The sequence below is a fragment of the Pteropus medius genome, unplaced genomic scaffold (genome assembly GCF_902729225.1).
Source record: "Pteropus medius unplaced genomic scaffold, Ma_sr-lr_union100, whole genome shotgun sequence".
NCBI lineage: Eukaryota > Metazoa > Chordata > Mammalia > Chiroptera > Pteropodidae > Pteropus > Pteropus medius.
In genome coordinates, this window is record NW_024351543.1 from 7,424,610 (window position 1) to 7,440,634 (window position 16,025).

At 35.8% G+C, this 16,025-nt stretch overlaps 1 protein-coding gene across 2 annotated transcripts in view; it reads left to right on the forward strand.

The window, feature by feature from the left end:
• Window positions 1–16,025, forward strand: part of SLC49A4 (solute carrier family 49 member 4) — a 67,430-nt gene that overhangs the window by 4,630 nt on the left and 46,775 nt on the right. For both annotated transcript variants that reach the window (XM_039843203.1, XM_039843204.1), the window contains exon 2: window positions 5,441–5,534. In XM_039843203.1, the coding sequence (XP_039699137.1) occupies window positions 5,441–5,534 (94 nt within the window). The remainder of the gene's footprint in view (window positions 1–5,440; window positions 5,535–16,025) is intronic.

A 16,025-nucleotide genomic window follows, 5' to 3' on the forward strand; every position in this document is an offset into this window, starting at 1 on the left:
CTTCACCATGGATATATGTTATGAGAAATACGTCATTAGGCGATTTTATTGTGTGTAAACATCTTAGAGTGTTCTTATATGAACCTAGACAGTTTTGCCTACAATACACCTAAGCTAAATCGAATAGCCTATTTTCCTAGGCCAGAACCTATACAGCATGTTACTGTACAAAATAGCATGAGATTAATCAAGTATAAGAGAAAATGATGCTATCAAAAGATGCAGTAAACCGCTGAACTCTAAAATAATGATAAAAAGTATAGTATAGTAAATGTATAAACCAGTGATAGTTGTTTACTATCATTATCCAGTATGTACTATAATTAATTTGTGTGCTATACTTTTATATGGCAGTACAGTAGACGTGTTTACACCAGCCTAACCACAAACACATGAGTAGTGTTTTGTACTACGATGTTACAACAGCAATGACATCACTAGGAAATAGGAATTTTTCAGCTCCATTATATCTTATGGGACCACCATTCACTGTTTATGTTCATTGTTATCCAAAACATCATTATGTGGTGCATGACAGTATAGTAGAATTGTTGGGCACTAAGGGTCTGTTTTAAGTTATTAGGCATTAATTTCAAGAGAGACCAGCCAGCATGGTTGTGTTTTCCTCCAGCCTGTTCTGTTGAACAAGCACAGGCATGGACAGAGTTGCAGTTTACCAGGTGAACAGGACGAAGAAATTGCCGGCCAAGAATAGAAGGTTAGGTAGAGAGTGCTATGGAACATGGGATCTAAACTGAGTAAAGGAGAAAAGGAGACACATGACGTGGATGAGAAAAAGTAGTAGACTCCAAAATTGTCATTCCCAATTGGATGAAGATTTAAAGTACTAGAGAGAATGAATGGGAAAGAAAGGAAATGACTAATGGAATGCTTGAATTTGAGATTATGTCACGGATGCAATTATGGTAAATTTAAGGAAAGAGCATAACCAAGAGAGTGGACAACTGAGGTAGGGTAAAGGACATGATCATGAAATAAGAGATCAGGAGACTGAGAGGCCAGGGTATTGAAAGGATCATTTAGTGGATATTGAAATCACCAGATTTTTGGAAGAAATAGTGTCCTAAGGAGTAATAATGAGCCAATACGTTTTCAAGTAGTGAGGGTGAATGACTCACAGGCAGGTATGTGGTTGTCTGTAGACAATTGCAGCAAGGAGCGGTGAGTATTACAGTCAGATAAAATCAAATAAAGGCTGTTCGGGCCATGATGAAGTAACAGGAACTGGATTTATCCTTCTATCTTAAACAACTAAAAACAAAAAACAAAATCAAAATATATGAAACAGTGGTTTTTAGACATTGGGCAACAGGCAGAGCAGAACAGTCATCCCTGTGATTGCTTCAGGTTACTGCCTGAAGAGAAATTCCAAGCAGCAGTGAAGAAATGGGATCCCAGACAGAGCCCCACAGTTTTCTTAAGTTGGGGAGACAATTGAGAATTCAAAGAGGCCAACATAGCTATAATTCTTAGTGTAGAGTACCAGAGAAGAAAAAGCTTCACCAAGAGAAAGGTCTAGATTTACAGAGAGTTCCTCATGAGTCTTCAGCTGAGCACCAATCAGTGGATACATGTGAGGAAACTACTTAAGTCTGAAGAAAGGATCACCAAAAAGGAGCAGGCAGAACAATTCCCAAAGTTTATACAAGACTGGGAATACTTCACTTTTCTAATAGCCAGAATGGAAAAACCTCAGAATACATAGCAGGAAGTTGGGTTGGATACTCAGAAGGGTATTGCCTCAGTAAAGACAGATGGACCCTAGACTAAAGGCTGCTCTGGTTCCCTGTAGTAAAGCTTAAAAGTACTCCTTGAAAAGATAGATCAGAGGTAACTTAGCTGTGTCTCAGAACATTGTTCAAAAATGTATAAGGAGTGAAAAAAAAAATCATTGCCCAACAAAGTAAAATTCAGAATGCCTGACATCCAAATTAGAAATTACCAAGCATGCAAAATATTCAACCCATAAAGAGGAGAAAAAACAATCAATAGAAACAGACCCAGAAATGGCACAGAAGATAGAATTAATAGACAGGGGCATCAAAACAGCTAGTATAAATATGCTATGTATGTTCGAGAAGATAGAAGAAAGCATGAACATGTTAAAGAAAGACGGGGAAAAAAGACCAACATTAAGAGATAAAAATGTCATCTCTTTCTGAGACAGGATTTAACAATAGATTAGACATTTCAGAAGAAAAGATAAGTAAACTTGACGACATAGCAATAACACCATCCAAAATGGAACGCAGAGAATAAAATGCTAAAAACGAACAAAGACCCCACAAGTATCAGTGAGCTGCAAGACAGTTTTAAGTAGCCTAATAGTACACATGGAATTAGAGTCCCAGAAAGAGAGGAGAGAGGTAATGGGAGAGGGCTTGGAGTGAGATGAGGTGGAGGGAAAATCAAGAAATAATGGCAAGAAAAATACCAAATTTGATATCTATAAACCCACAGGTCTAAGAAATTCAAGCATCCCAGCAGAAGAAACATGAAGAAAACTACCCCAACATACATCATAATCATATTGCTTAAAACTAGAGAAAATCTTAAAAGCGTCAAGAGAAAAGAGACTGGGGAGCTTTAGAGAGGAAAGAGTAAACAATGGTCTGGAAGTGGATGGGGAAGCGGTATTCTCAGGAGAGAAACTTCAGTAGGAGAAGGTGAAGAGAATGTTTAGAGACGAGCTTGAGAATGTAAGGATTCCACTGATTCTGACTGCTCAAGAAGGCAGGCACAGTCAAAGGGTTCCAGAGTTGAGGAGGTGGTGGACATGAGGTCAGATTAGGGGATATATGAATCCATACTGGGATAAGAATGACCTGTGAATCTTGGATCTTTCATGACCAATGTAAACAGGAAGAACAGGCACAATGTGATTAGTCCTGATGGTCTCCAAGGTAGATTGTGGTGGCAAGGCTGTGACTGTTGAGGGTAGGGAGAGACTAGAGGTCTTGCCTGGAACGAACAGACCTTGTCTTCAGTCCAGCTGATGGAATTGCGGAGCCTGGGAAAGGCAATCTTACCAGATAAACTTTGGGGCCATCAGTGATTTCCCATGCTTCCGCTATGGATGGATGTCTGTCTCTGTCCTCTGTCTGTCTCTCTCTCTCTCTCTCTTTGTGTGTGTGTGTGTGTGTGTGTGTGTGTGTGTGTGTGTGTGTGTGTGTGTGTGTGTTTCCAGTCAATTTTGCATCTTGATTTTTTAGATACCTGTTATAGAGACTCCAGTCCTATAACCTAACCAAATAGGTACCCAACAAAAGGAGTTATCTCATTCATTGGAAGGACGCTTCCTACAGTTTCTGGATGCCATATTTGAACAGAATTTATTTTTATTTTCAATCATGTTTGGTTTTCCAGAATTGTTCTGAAACCTTCCATCAAATGGTTTTTGTGCTCACATCCTAGCTCTGAAATCACTTAGGATCTATTTACATAAAGGTCCCAAATGTCTCAGAAACCTATTTTTCTGGGGTCCTCATTCCCCTCCTTCCCCAAATCAGTTGATATCTTTTTGATTACATGCAGTTTTAGAGTCCTGCCTTGTCAAGTTTTGAATGAGATAAAGAAAGCATTCTGTTCAAAATTGAGCATCAGCTGGAGGTAGATTAAGTTATACTTGGCAACAATGAAAAATAAGCAAGGAAGCCACAAGCTGTACCTGCAAGGTTGCTTAAATAATCAGCTTTTCACAGCTTCTCTTAAATGTTTGTATTAGCTGCTATATTGTCATTTGTTTGATAAAAAGCATGATTGAATAGAAAAATGTGCTAGCCTCAAGCAGTAGTAATAGGCACCTGATCGTTTGGACCATAGGGCCATAGACAGTGCCCCATTGCTCACTTGGTGGCTACTTAACCTTAATTACAATCCAAATATTTAGGAAAAAATAAACATCATATAGAACGTAAGCCTTATAGTCCCAAATCTGTAAAATTTTATTATCTCATAGGGTACCCCATATAACCTTATAAGAGCAACATTTTAGAGTATTTATGACCATGAATGTACTTTTTATTAATTATACTCTATTTCCTGTGGCTATACAGTGGTTTTAAAATCTGTGTTCTGATAGGAAAAGCAATAAATGAGTATATATGCATTACTCGTTACCAAGAGCACAATTTTCTGTGCTGTTCCTTCTGCCAAATTGTATTAATCATGCTTAGATCATATAAGAATATTATAACATTAACTCAGTTCATATAACAAATTATCCTCATGTAGCATGTGTGTACCTGATTCAGGTCTCAAATTTATTTTCGTTAACTATGTTTAATCTGTGTAATTATAGTTTTGTTGACTTTCAGTTTCCTTCAAGCAGAGAAGCCCTTTGAAAACCAAACATCTAACCATCTCCTCTTTGCAAAGGAAAAAAGAAAGGTCTGGAAAAAAAGAAAAATTTCCATTAAACAGTTTAAATCTACTCACTGTGAAATGGTTTCAAAGAGGTGTTAGGTTTGGGAGAAATTGGAAGAAATGTTGTCACCTTCGCCACATGCTCAGTATGAGCCACCTGTGTGATGTGACTGCCGCACACAGTAAGGTAGTATTAGTTTAGAAGTAACAGAAGTATAGCATTCTAACAGTAGGACTATATAGTCCCATTACATTACTCTGTCATAACCAGAACATTAGGTCTATTTTTGATTACATTATTTTATATTCTCTCTCTCTTTTTTTTATTATCTATGTGACTGACCATGGGCACACATTTTCAAAATAATTGATTGTATTGGGATACAAAGGGAAAAACTAGCTGATCCACAGTTCTTGTAAAGTCTTAAGCCATGCTTCTTATTTATTAACAGCAGCATTCTATATAAGTTGAAAGCCATCTGATAAATCAAGAAAAAAAGACTATTATTGTATTAATAATTAAAGGACCCTAAAGGATCACTTCCTATGACACTATAACAAGTAATAGCTTATCTTGATTATAATATAAAATACGTAATTGGCCAGTTGTCAGTTTTTGAGAAAATTTAAAGCGATAATCTATCACCTTAAAAAACATTTTAGGGCCAGTTTAGAGCTTTTGCACCTTGCATTTTAAAATTAAAAATTTTATATTGGAGATATAAAACTAAAATACCTCGTCATTTAAAATTATTTTCTATACTTTTTAGTGTTACAGGTAAACAAAGCACTGTAGCCACTTACTTTGGAAAACTGGAGCTAGTGAAACTTCTTCCTCTGTCGATGTGATCATTCAAGTTTTCTATGAAAGTTAAAATAATTTCATTTTCAGCATGCAGAAGTGTTTTCTTTTTTCCATGTTGGGAGTTACAGTGAAAAGCTATATTGTTAGGATATAATATCAGTATGATTGAGTAAAAAACCTTTATTCTTAACATTGGACTTACTTGAAGAGAAAAGAGAAAATAATCTGGATGTTTTTGTTTCCTTTCAGGTCTTCGGATAACTGTGCTTCTGACATCCTTCCTTATGGTTTTGGGAGCTGGCCTAAGATGCATACCTATAACAGACTTAATGCTTAAAAGAAGGTGAGTCCTATAAATTACTTAAAATTTTTTCCCATATTTTTTCTTTTGTTATGAGTATATTATATATGTTTGTTTATAAACTTTTAGTGAACAGTTCATTTTTAGGACAATCAGTAGAGGTTAATATTTATGGAAACATTTATTTATTTTTTTCTCTATACGATGATTAATTCAGTGAACATTATTAGTTGTTATATGGAAGATACTATACTAATTATGTAAATAAAAAGAGAACAAGTTCATCTTCCTGGCATTCAGGAGCTATAATAACCATGGGAAAATAATAGTGTATCATAAAGGAGAATAATGCAGTTAATGCCATAGAAAAGGTATAAAATTGCCTCGAGAGACTGAGAGAAATTTTAGCTGAGGGCATCAAAAAGAAGAGTTCATGAAGAAGGTGATAATTAAGCTAGGCATTGGAGGAAGATTAGAATTTTGATAACTAGTTAGGGGAAGGATATTTTGGGGTAGAGGAATAGCAGGAGTAAAGGCATGGAGGCAAGTGGGTATTGGCCTCTTCTCGGATGAGTAGGTAGTTTGTGCAACTGGGGTCCATGGATTTATTCTTGGAGGGGATGCAAGGTATATGAAGATTTTTAAATTTTGTTTTCATTTTAGTTATAATATTAAAAATTACCAGTAATAATCTATAATTAAATACTTTCTTGTTGACCTTCAGAATGTCAATTTCTTAAATTAGTGTTTCCCAACTGGGGTCCTAAGATGTGACCTTGAAAGCCATTGAGGAATTTTTTCCCTTTAAAAAGGACCCATAAATTACTCAAGTTTGGGAGACAGGTCTACAGAATAAAGAGATGAGTTTAGAAAAGGGATATAAAGACATGAGTTTAGAAAAGGGTATCCAGATTATGAAAGATCCCTCGTGTAGAATTGTGTTTTCCTCAATGGACAGTTGGGAGCTACTTAAATTCTTAATCAGAGCAGCAATAGAATGAGACCTGTGTTAGGTAAATTACTGATTTGAGGTATGTAGGATTAATTACAAAGGCTACTGGCAGGAGACCAGGAAAGATTCAGTGAGAGCCCAGGCTGGAGTCATTCTTTTATTTGTTTTCTCATTTATTCATTCATTCAACAAAATTTTCTGAGCTTCTATTGTGTGTTCTGGGTATGGGGAACATAATAGACAAGTCTCTGCCTCATGGAGTTTATATCACGGTTGGGGAAATTGCCAATAAACTAGTAAATAAATAAAATATATATTGTGTGATATGGAGGAAAAAAAAGAAACAGGGAAGAAAGATTTGAAATGGTAGAAGAAGGATGGTGAAATTTCAGAAAGAATGGCCCAAAGAAAACTTACTGAGAAGATCAGTTTTTCGGATCTGAAAACCTGAAGGAATGATGCGTTGTCTAGGTACAAGCATTCCAGGTAGTGAGAACAGCGAGTATAAAGGGTGGGAAGGGAAGAGCATGACCTGGCAAGGAGGCTAGTATGGCTGGAGCTGAGCGAGAGACTTCATGAAGGAAAGAGTGGTAAGGAATGAGACCAAAGCTTGTGCGTGTGGTGGTGAAAGTGTGAGGCGAGGTCCTTTAAGATTGTCAGGTTTTTCTGAGCGAAGAAGCCATTGGAGGTTTTGAGCAGAGGAGAACCATGATCACAGTCTGCTTTATTGAGAATAGACTGAAGCTGGAGGTCAAAGGCAGGAGAAAGGAGACCAGTTAGGAAACCAGTACAGTAAACTAGGAGGGAGACGATGATAGCTTGGGCCATAGTGGTGACAGTGGTGGGGGTGAAAAGTGGTCAAATTCTAACTATATTTTGAAGGATTTGCTGATGGATTGGATAAGGGGAATAAGAAAAAGTGGAGTCCGGGATGACTCCTTGTCCTAGGAAGTTGTGGGAATGGAAAGGATATCACAGATGTGACAGAGAACACGAGAGAAAGAGATTGAAGGCAAGATTATTTAGGTTTCACTCTAGAGACCCTGAAATTGTCGATTCCATTCACAGAGACAGAGGACACAGGAGAAGGAAGGGGTGAATTTTAGGGACAAGATGTTGACTTTCCTTTGGAACAGAATTTTTCAGTTTCAAAATAAATGCCGTTCATTTTCAAAATTTTAAAATAAGTGATCTTTCCAGAAAATACAGAGTACAACTATTTCATATTTTAAAAGGAAGGCAGCAAAAACACTTCGGTTCCTGTGGAAAGCTAATTTTCATTTACTATCTTTCTGAATGAGGTCTTAACAGATGAGTTTCAATATTGTGTTTGAGATATTCTTAATTTTTCAAACATCTAGTTTTTTTAAGCATTCAGTTTTCTTTTTTTTTCAATATTATATTAGTTTCAGGTATACAGCATAGTGGTTAGACATTTATATAACTTACAAAGTGATCTCCCGATAAGTCTAGTACACCCTTCATACCATACATAATTATTACAATATTATTTACTATATTTCCTATGCTGTACTTTACATCCCCATGAAGCACCCATACCTTTTAAGTACAAATTTCAGTATAAGCTTAAATTCAACAATGCATTCTTTAAAAATGCCATTAATATTTTTGTTAGCTTTTCTTCTGTTTTGGGCCATCCATACTATTACTTCTCTCTAATCTTGTGTTCGTCCCTTCATATACTTTCCAGATATAAAATCCAAGAATAAAGAGTTGATTCTCTGTGCTGGTGGAGTTGGTGGTATGAAAAAGAAATAGGGCTCATAAAGAAATGTAAACAAAGACAGGAAAGAAAAGAAAGAGATAAAGAGTTCAGAGAGATTTACACCTTTATAAAAAGGGTATAAATTGAATTTCAGTCCTTGCGTGTTCATCTATAAAGACTGTAGGAATATTGAAATGAGACTTCATTTTATGCCCGTACAGTATTTCTTTTAAGCAGTATTATTAACTCTGCTTATGCAGCTGTTAAAATGAAAATGCTGCAATTGGAATATGTATTTTTGATTAGTAGGTTCAATAGATCACCACTTTTAAGCTTCACTCTGCATCTGACACTCAGCAGGAAGGGATAAAGGCCTTTAATATGCATTTGTCCAGCATGGAAGCAAGCAGTTAGCAGTCTATATTTTTGTGCCTCTGTTTCACTTGGAGCTTTTTTGAGCTTCTGGCCCAGCCTTCTGTTATAGTGTTCCCACACCCTTGACTTCCTGTATTTTAGCTTCTGTAAATCTCAGGACATGAGAATAGCAGCTTTCTGACAAGCTCTTTCCTCATTCCGAACTATTCTTGCCACCTTCCCAACGGTGTTCTACCTCTACGTAGTAACAATTATTTCTTTTATGTGCATAGTACCCATGAAAATTTAAGGAAAATTGCTTTCCACTTTTATTATCCTCATGGATAAATAAGGAATTAAGAATGATGAACTATAAAGCATTTATTCTTCTATGATTGGGAAGCAAATTATACTCCCAAAAAACTTATAGGTGGCTTTGTTCTATAGTGTGAAATGTGATATTGTGTGCCCGGTAAACAATTTAAAGACTTCTGGAAGGCGAATTTATAGTTAAATTATATCTGCTTTTAATCATAGGTATATCCAGTGGTTTCCATAACACGTGCCATATTATCTTTCAATTCAGTGTAATTTTCATTAATATTAACAATAGATAACATTTACTAACATGTGTTAATTAGAATGAATATAGTAAACATAGATTCTTCTAAAAATATACTCCATTGCAAAATGCTTTGCAGCTGGCAATATTACATTTAAAATGATCCTATCAGAAAAGATGAATCGTTTCGTATATAGTTGATTCTGAGAATTCAACTAGTGACAATTGCTTATCTAGCTGGAAAAAATATATAAAGAAGAACTTTAAATCTCTGCCTTACCACTTAAGAAATTTCAGTTGGATCAAAGATTTAAATGTAAAAAATGAACCATACAAGTATTAGAAAATAAACTTGTTTTTTAATAATCTTAAAATGGAGAAGGATTTTCAACTGCAACACAAATCCTAGAAGCCCTAAAAGAAAGGCTTAATACATTTGACTACAGAAAAATTTAGAATATCTACATGATTAAATATACTATAAAACAAAGTCAAAAGACAAGATCAAAACTGGGAAATGTTTGCAACAGTAAGAAACATAGTAACTCAGTAGAAAAATGGGTGATATGAGCAAGTAATTACAGAAATTGAAATACAAATGACATAAACTTTAGAAGATGCTCAACTTTCTATCATAATTAAAAAAATGAAAATAACAGCAATTAGGTATCTATTTATTAGCAGTGATGAAAAAGTATGATAATGTGCTACGTTGCTGAAGTATAGTGAAAAACAGGCATTTCTGGTGTGCAAGTAGTTTGGGCATCCTATTTGCAGGGCATTTTGTTAGTATCTATCAAATTCAAAACGTACATGTCCTTTAACCCAGTATTTGCACGTCTAGAAAATTACCTTTACCCATTTGCAAGGACAACCATGTTTGTGCAGCTTTGCTTGGAATAGCATAAGGCTGGATGCAACCCAGTGTCTTCAACAGAGGACTTGGTATGGTGAAGTATATAAGTGGAATAGTATGCAGGTGTGGAAAGGAAGTAAAAGTTTTATAAGCTTTGGTATGGAATAATCTCCAAGATATATTGTTGAGTATTATAAAAAGGCAAAGTTTACATATTATATAACATATTATGTTTAATATCTTTCTACATAGAAAAAGGTGGGAGGGATATTTATACCATTATTTGGCAAGGATTATTTCTGAAAGAAACCATTAGCATTGGTTGTTTCTGGGGTGGAGGCCTGGGAAACTAGAAATCTGTGGAAAGGAGATTTACTTTTTATTTTATACTCTTTCTTACTCTTGGGAATATTTTTACTATATATATGTATATTACCTTTTGACTGAGAAAAGTGAGTGAAATAATTAGAGCTTTAATAATGCGAATAAGAGAAGAAAAGGCAAGGAAGGGTTAAATGTAAATTTCCCCAGTACAAAAATATAAACCTTTTGGTGTAAAAATGAATGCATAGATTTAAGAATTAAGACTCTTCTCTGTAAAATACATAAGATTCATATTACCCCAGATCAATATTTTTTAAAAGTGTGGTCCACAGACCACCTGCTTATTAAAAATATAAATCCTTGGGCCCCACTTCAATCCTACTCATTTAGTCTTTAGAATGAATCCCCAGAATCAATTATTTTAAGAAGCTCCTCAAAGGAGAAAACCCAGAGTCCTGTCCAATTATGCATCCAACTCAAAATCCAGAATCTCTGGATTCTGTCAGATCTTCTTGACTCTCTGGGAGTAACTCCTCCGATTTTTCTTTGTGGCTTTTGGCTTTGTCCTCTAGAAGGCTCTTTATTATTATTATTATTATTATTATTATTATTATTATTATTATTATTATTATTATTTCCTTTTCTGTCCATTATCCTCAGTGGCCACACCTGTGAATGTTACAGGACATGCTCTTTGTGGGGGCTAAACAGCTTTTGCATTTCACTTCCTGCCTGGTGCTGCTTTGGGGACCTGAGCATTACTTTCGGGATCAACAATCTTAAACCTTTCTAGAACTGTTTTGTAGTGTCTTCCCTACAGAAAAGCATACAGCCATTGCCAACACCTTGATTTTTTGCCCATTGAGGCCCATGTTGGACTTCTGATTTATACAACCGTAAGATAATAGACTTGTATTATTTTAAAGCTACTAAATTTGTGGTAACTTGTTATAAGAGCAATGGAAATCTAGTACACCAAATTACTTGTGTGCATATTTTTTAGTGATAAAGCAGGTCCTGTGAACCACTATGAACAAAAATGTAAATGACTATAAACCCTTCTGCAAAAACAATGTAGGAATAGGTTTCATAAGGCCTAAAATGTTCATAACTTTGATTTATTGACCTTAAATAATTTAGAAGTGGCAAATATTTTCATACAAAGATTGTCACAACGGCATTATCAATATTAGCAAATCAGTAGCAAACAGGAAAATGCTTAAACGGTTTTCGTATATCTGTGTAATAGACTGTCATGGAGCCATTACCAATTATGATTATAAATTATAAAAAATCTTTAATGAGATGTGAAAAATACTTCTGACAGACTATAAAGTTAAATCGACTTAGTGCATAAAACTGTATATTCAATATGATATTTGTGGTTACCTGTGCTTAAGTATTGATCGAGAGAGGCGCTGGAAAAAAAAACAGAAAGAAAAAAATACTAAAAAACCAAAATATTAGTAGTGTTTGTTCAAGTTATTTAATTGAATTATTGAATATATGGATTTTTTCTTTCTCTTTGTACTTCTTTTCTACTAGAGTATATATACTTTTAAGCTAAGAGTATAAAATAAAAGTTATGAGACAAAATGGGGGGAGGTAGACATCTCCCAGATCAGTCCGTTTTCCCCCTGTACCTTGCCAAGAGATTACTGCATTTGGTCTTAATAAAAACCCCGCAAGAGAGATAAAATGCCTTTGAAGAAATTGAAACAGAAAGAGAGTAGATGATTCGCCAAAGATTATATGGTTAATAAATTTAGCTAAGATTAGAAGCTGAGTCTTCTATTATTTAATCCAATATTCTTTCACTATTTTTTATTTACTTTCTATAACTGTTACTTGATAAGTTATTATTGTAAACTTCTTTAGAACCGAGACTGTAATACTAATCTTTATATTCCCTTTAGTGTCTAGCTATAGGTGCCTTGACTATAGTAGATATTCAATACATATTTTTAATTGAATCATAATTGGTCAAAATTATTAAAGATACAAAAGTGAAATATATTTTCATAAAAGAAAACTGAAGTCGTGATAGCAGTCTTTGGAGACTCATTTCTTTTCCAACATCATCTCTCTTTCTCTTTTCCTAACTTCCTTTTTCCTATGATTAATTCATAACATCTCTGACCCTTTTTATTGCCCTATCTTTTCTTGGGCTAAGTAAAGGGAAACTATTTCTAGTACTTTTGCCATTTTCAATATCCAGGAAACTCTGTAACACATGAGTTTAGTCTGATGCAAGATAATTAAGAATTAGGAATTGGGAGAAAATTTATGAACCATTAGTATATTGAGTCTTAGAGGTAAGTATTTTTATGGATTCTAAATTATTTCATATTAAAAATCATAGAATTTAAGTTAAGAATGCTGGACTTGCATTGAGGAAGTATCTGCTAAGTTTCTAAAAAGCCAACTCTCTCTCTAATGCTATCACCAGTGCCAGTCATAATAAACTGAAGGTTTATAAAGTAGGTCTATGTACAGAATAAAAATATGCTAGCGACAGCATGTCTTTGGAGCTGAGAACCTTGGGTTATTTTAACAATCAATGATCTTTGTTATTACTACTATTAACAGAACCTTCAGAATGAGACCATGTGGGAGAGAGATTTGTGGACTGGTGAAATCAGTTCTGATTTTACTTTCTCTTCTCATTCTGGCTTAGCCATTAGCTAGGTATATGACTTTGGAGCTCCCGTAATACTTTTTGGAGAAAGGAAAGTTATAAAATTATAAGTGTGATTGTAAATATGTTATTAGCCTTCCTGGAACACAATTTTTATAACTATAAAATGAGAAGGGTGGGTTACCTAGGTGAAGTTTAAAGTGTTTTCCAACTATAAAAATTCTAATGCTAAAATATATTATTCTAAGTAGAAAATAATTTAGGAATGATAGGTCTTTTTTCCAGGATGTCAGAAAGCAAAAGGTTAGGATACCAGAATATCATTAAATACAAACTGAAATGTCAAATACATTAGAAAATGTGAACTGTAGGTCTTCAATTTGAACTTTAGCTATTGGCATTTTTGAAAAGTTATAGTTTATTCAATAGTATGGAAAAAAAAAATTCAGCTGTATGCAAATGCCATACCACATGCCACTGAGGCCTCAGCCTCCCTGTGGGCCAGCTCAGACACTAATTGAGGGCCGAAGGTGCTCAGGGCAAGGGCAGGACGTGGTAAGCCCTCATTAAGTGCCTCTGTCCTCCTCAAGGCCAGCAAGCCTCAGCAGTGCTGATGTAGTGGGCAGCACCTAGTCTCTACCATCCAGTTCCACTGATGCTGGGGAAACTGCCGGACTCGACCTTTAATCTTCCTCTCAGCCTCTAGGGAAATTCCTCTATCTTTTATCCATTTTTTCCACCTGGCCTATGGGGATGGCACAAACCAGGTCTCAGAAGTAGGCAGAAAGTAGATAAGGCGAAAAAAAGAGAAAAGAAAAAAGATCTGAAGGAGTAAGGAAGGTGGGTGGTGGTGGGGTGGGTGGGGGAGTGTATAAATTAAAGAATCAATGAGAGACTGGGGAGGAGAGCATGACACTTGCCCTTTGGGCAGATCTGTCACAGCTTGACCTGCAAAGGTCAGACCTGTAATCCCTTAACTGTGAATATACACCTATCTTTATCAGGCATGAAGTTTCAAGTTAGGAGGAAAGATTTAAACCCCTTGGATTCATTAGTCAGTTTCCAGAGAGCTCCCTTTCTGCTATAGAGCTTATTGCCCAGGAGACAAAGCTGCCTCTTCACTCTCCTAATTTACCCCCGCCTCTATCAGGTCCACTATGCTTGACACAGTACTAAAGTGTTGGCCTTGCTTTTACCACCCTCAGTGTCTTTTTTTTTAAGTTTTTTTTTTTTTTTTTTGAAGAGCATTTGTTAACTGCATTTCTTTAGAGTTTGTATTATTATGAGTTTAAAACTTTAAAATTTATGGTGGTAATTAAGTGATATATGTGTTTAGGTAACTAACTGAAGTTTTTAAAGTGCAGGTTAGTTGTGTATTTCAGTGACACCACTTCCCTATACTTGAATCAGTCCATGCATTCCTAGAGCGCATCCACACTGCACTCGCAGTCAGTGGATCCCTGTGGGGAATTTGGAAGTTATGGTCCTTACCCACATGGAACTTAATTGTTACTTGAAAACAAAACTGCAGTATGTAATGATGGCACGGAAAAATAAAAATAAATTATATGATTTACTTCACTTTACTGAAGATTGTGAATTACTCCTCTTTCGTTTTTCTGTGTTATTTTTAAGTCAACCCAGATAAGTAAGTATTAATTTCTGAAAGCCAGCTTTTTTCACGAGTGCTTAGAAAGCATTAGGACAATCATGAGTTGTATTTACCTTTCAATATGTGAAGGCAGAAAGACTTTTTCAGTTCTGACTTCATTTAAGCTGGGTGTTTTTTCTTTTCACATTGCCAAGTTTATCTGCCTAATTTTTGTTCTGGCATCTGTTTCTAACTACTAGAATGAATAGTCTAAATTGAAATTTCCATTTCCTCACGAGACTAACTTTCATCCTTAACATTCTTCTGAAACTGCTTGTACTCAGATCATAAATGACCTTCTTGTTGCTGAATGCAGTCGTTACCTTTCCATTAAACCATCTTTCTGTTTGATTTGATCTGCCATTCACTCTCATCTTCTTGATACCCTTCTCTCCTTAGTTGCTATGACGGCCATCTTTCCTCTTTCATTTTTCTCCTGCCTCTATAATTGCTCCTTCTCAATCATCTTCCTAGACTCCTCTTCCTCTGACTATTTAAAAAATATTGGTATTCTCCAGTGTTTGTTCCCCAACTCCAACATATATTTCTTAGTTTGGACCTCTTTCCTTAGCTTCTAACCTATATTAATCTACTTATTGGACATTTTTACCAAGTTATGGTACCTCCCCTGTCCCTAAATCCGGTCATTCATCTAGCCATATCTATTGTATGGCTAGGACCATCTCCAAACCATCTCCTAACCTCTGTGGCTCCACTACATACCATTTCCTAACCTCTGTGGCTCCACTGTGGTTGCCAATACTGCCAAAAGGTCCTTGTCCTAGACTCTGCTCCTGAAAGTGTCCCACTCTGGCTGTCTTTCCTTCAGCTTTGCTATTCCCTATGGTCTGAGGAGTCTGTAGGACCAAGGAAATGTGCCTGTCCTGTCTACCACATTCTAGCTACACAAGACCCCAGAAATCCCTGCCAACAGAAATCCCTGTCAACAGACCTCCTTCACAGGTCTCTTCTTCCAAGAGTGGACTGCATCCTTGGTGGGTACTCCCTAGGCCCAAGAGGCAGCTGTTTGGAAGCGGGTAGGTAGAGCTTTGATGGAGTTGGACCTTCAGGTCCACATACATACATGTGAAGCCCCTGATGTTGTAGATCAGAGCTAGAGGTCAGAAGAGAGAAGAAGAACATGCAGAGACCTCCATTGGTACTCTTGTCACAGGCCCCAAAAACATTAGGGACAGGACAAATTATTGCCTTACTTTTCTTTATATTCCTAGTACAATGCTAGTAGGTGATACTTCAGGCTAGTAGGAGATTCTTAAGGGCAAAGACTTTTTAATTTTATATTCCTAAATGTTTAGGCCAGTCACAATGCTTACCCAATACACAGTGAATACTCAGTACATGTTTGTTGTCTGAGTTAAAAAACACAGCTTGTACTCAACAGTTTATAATAATTTCATCTCCTTAATTGTCATGATAGTGTATTATAATGTTTATATGATTTTATTATAT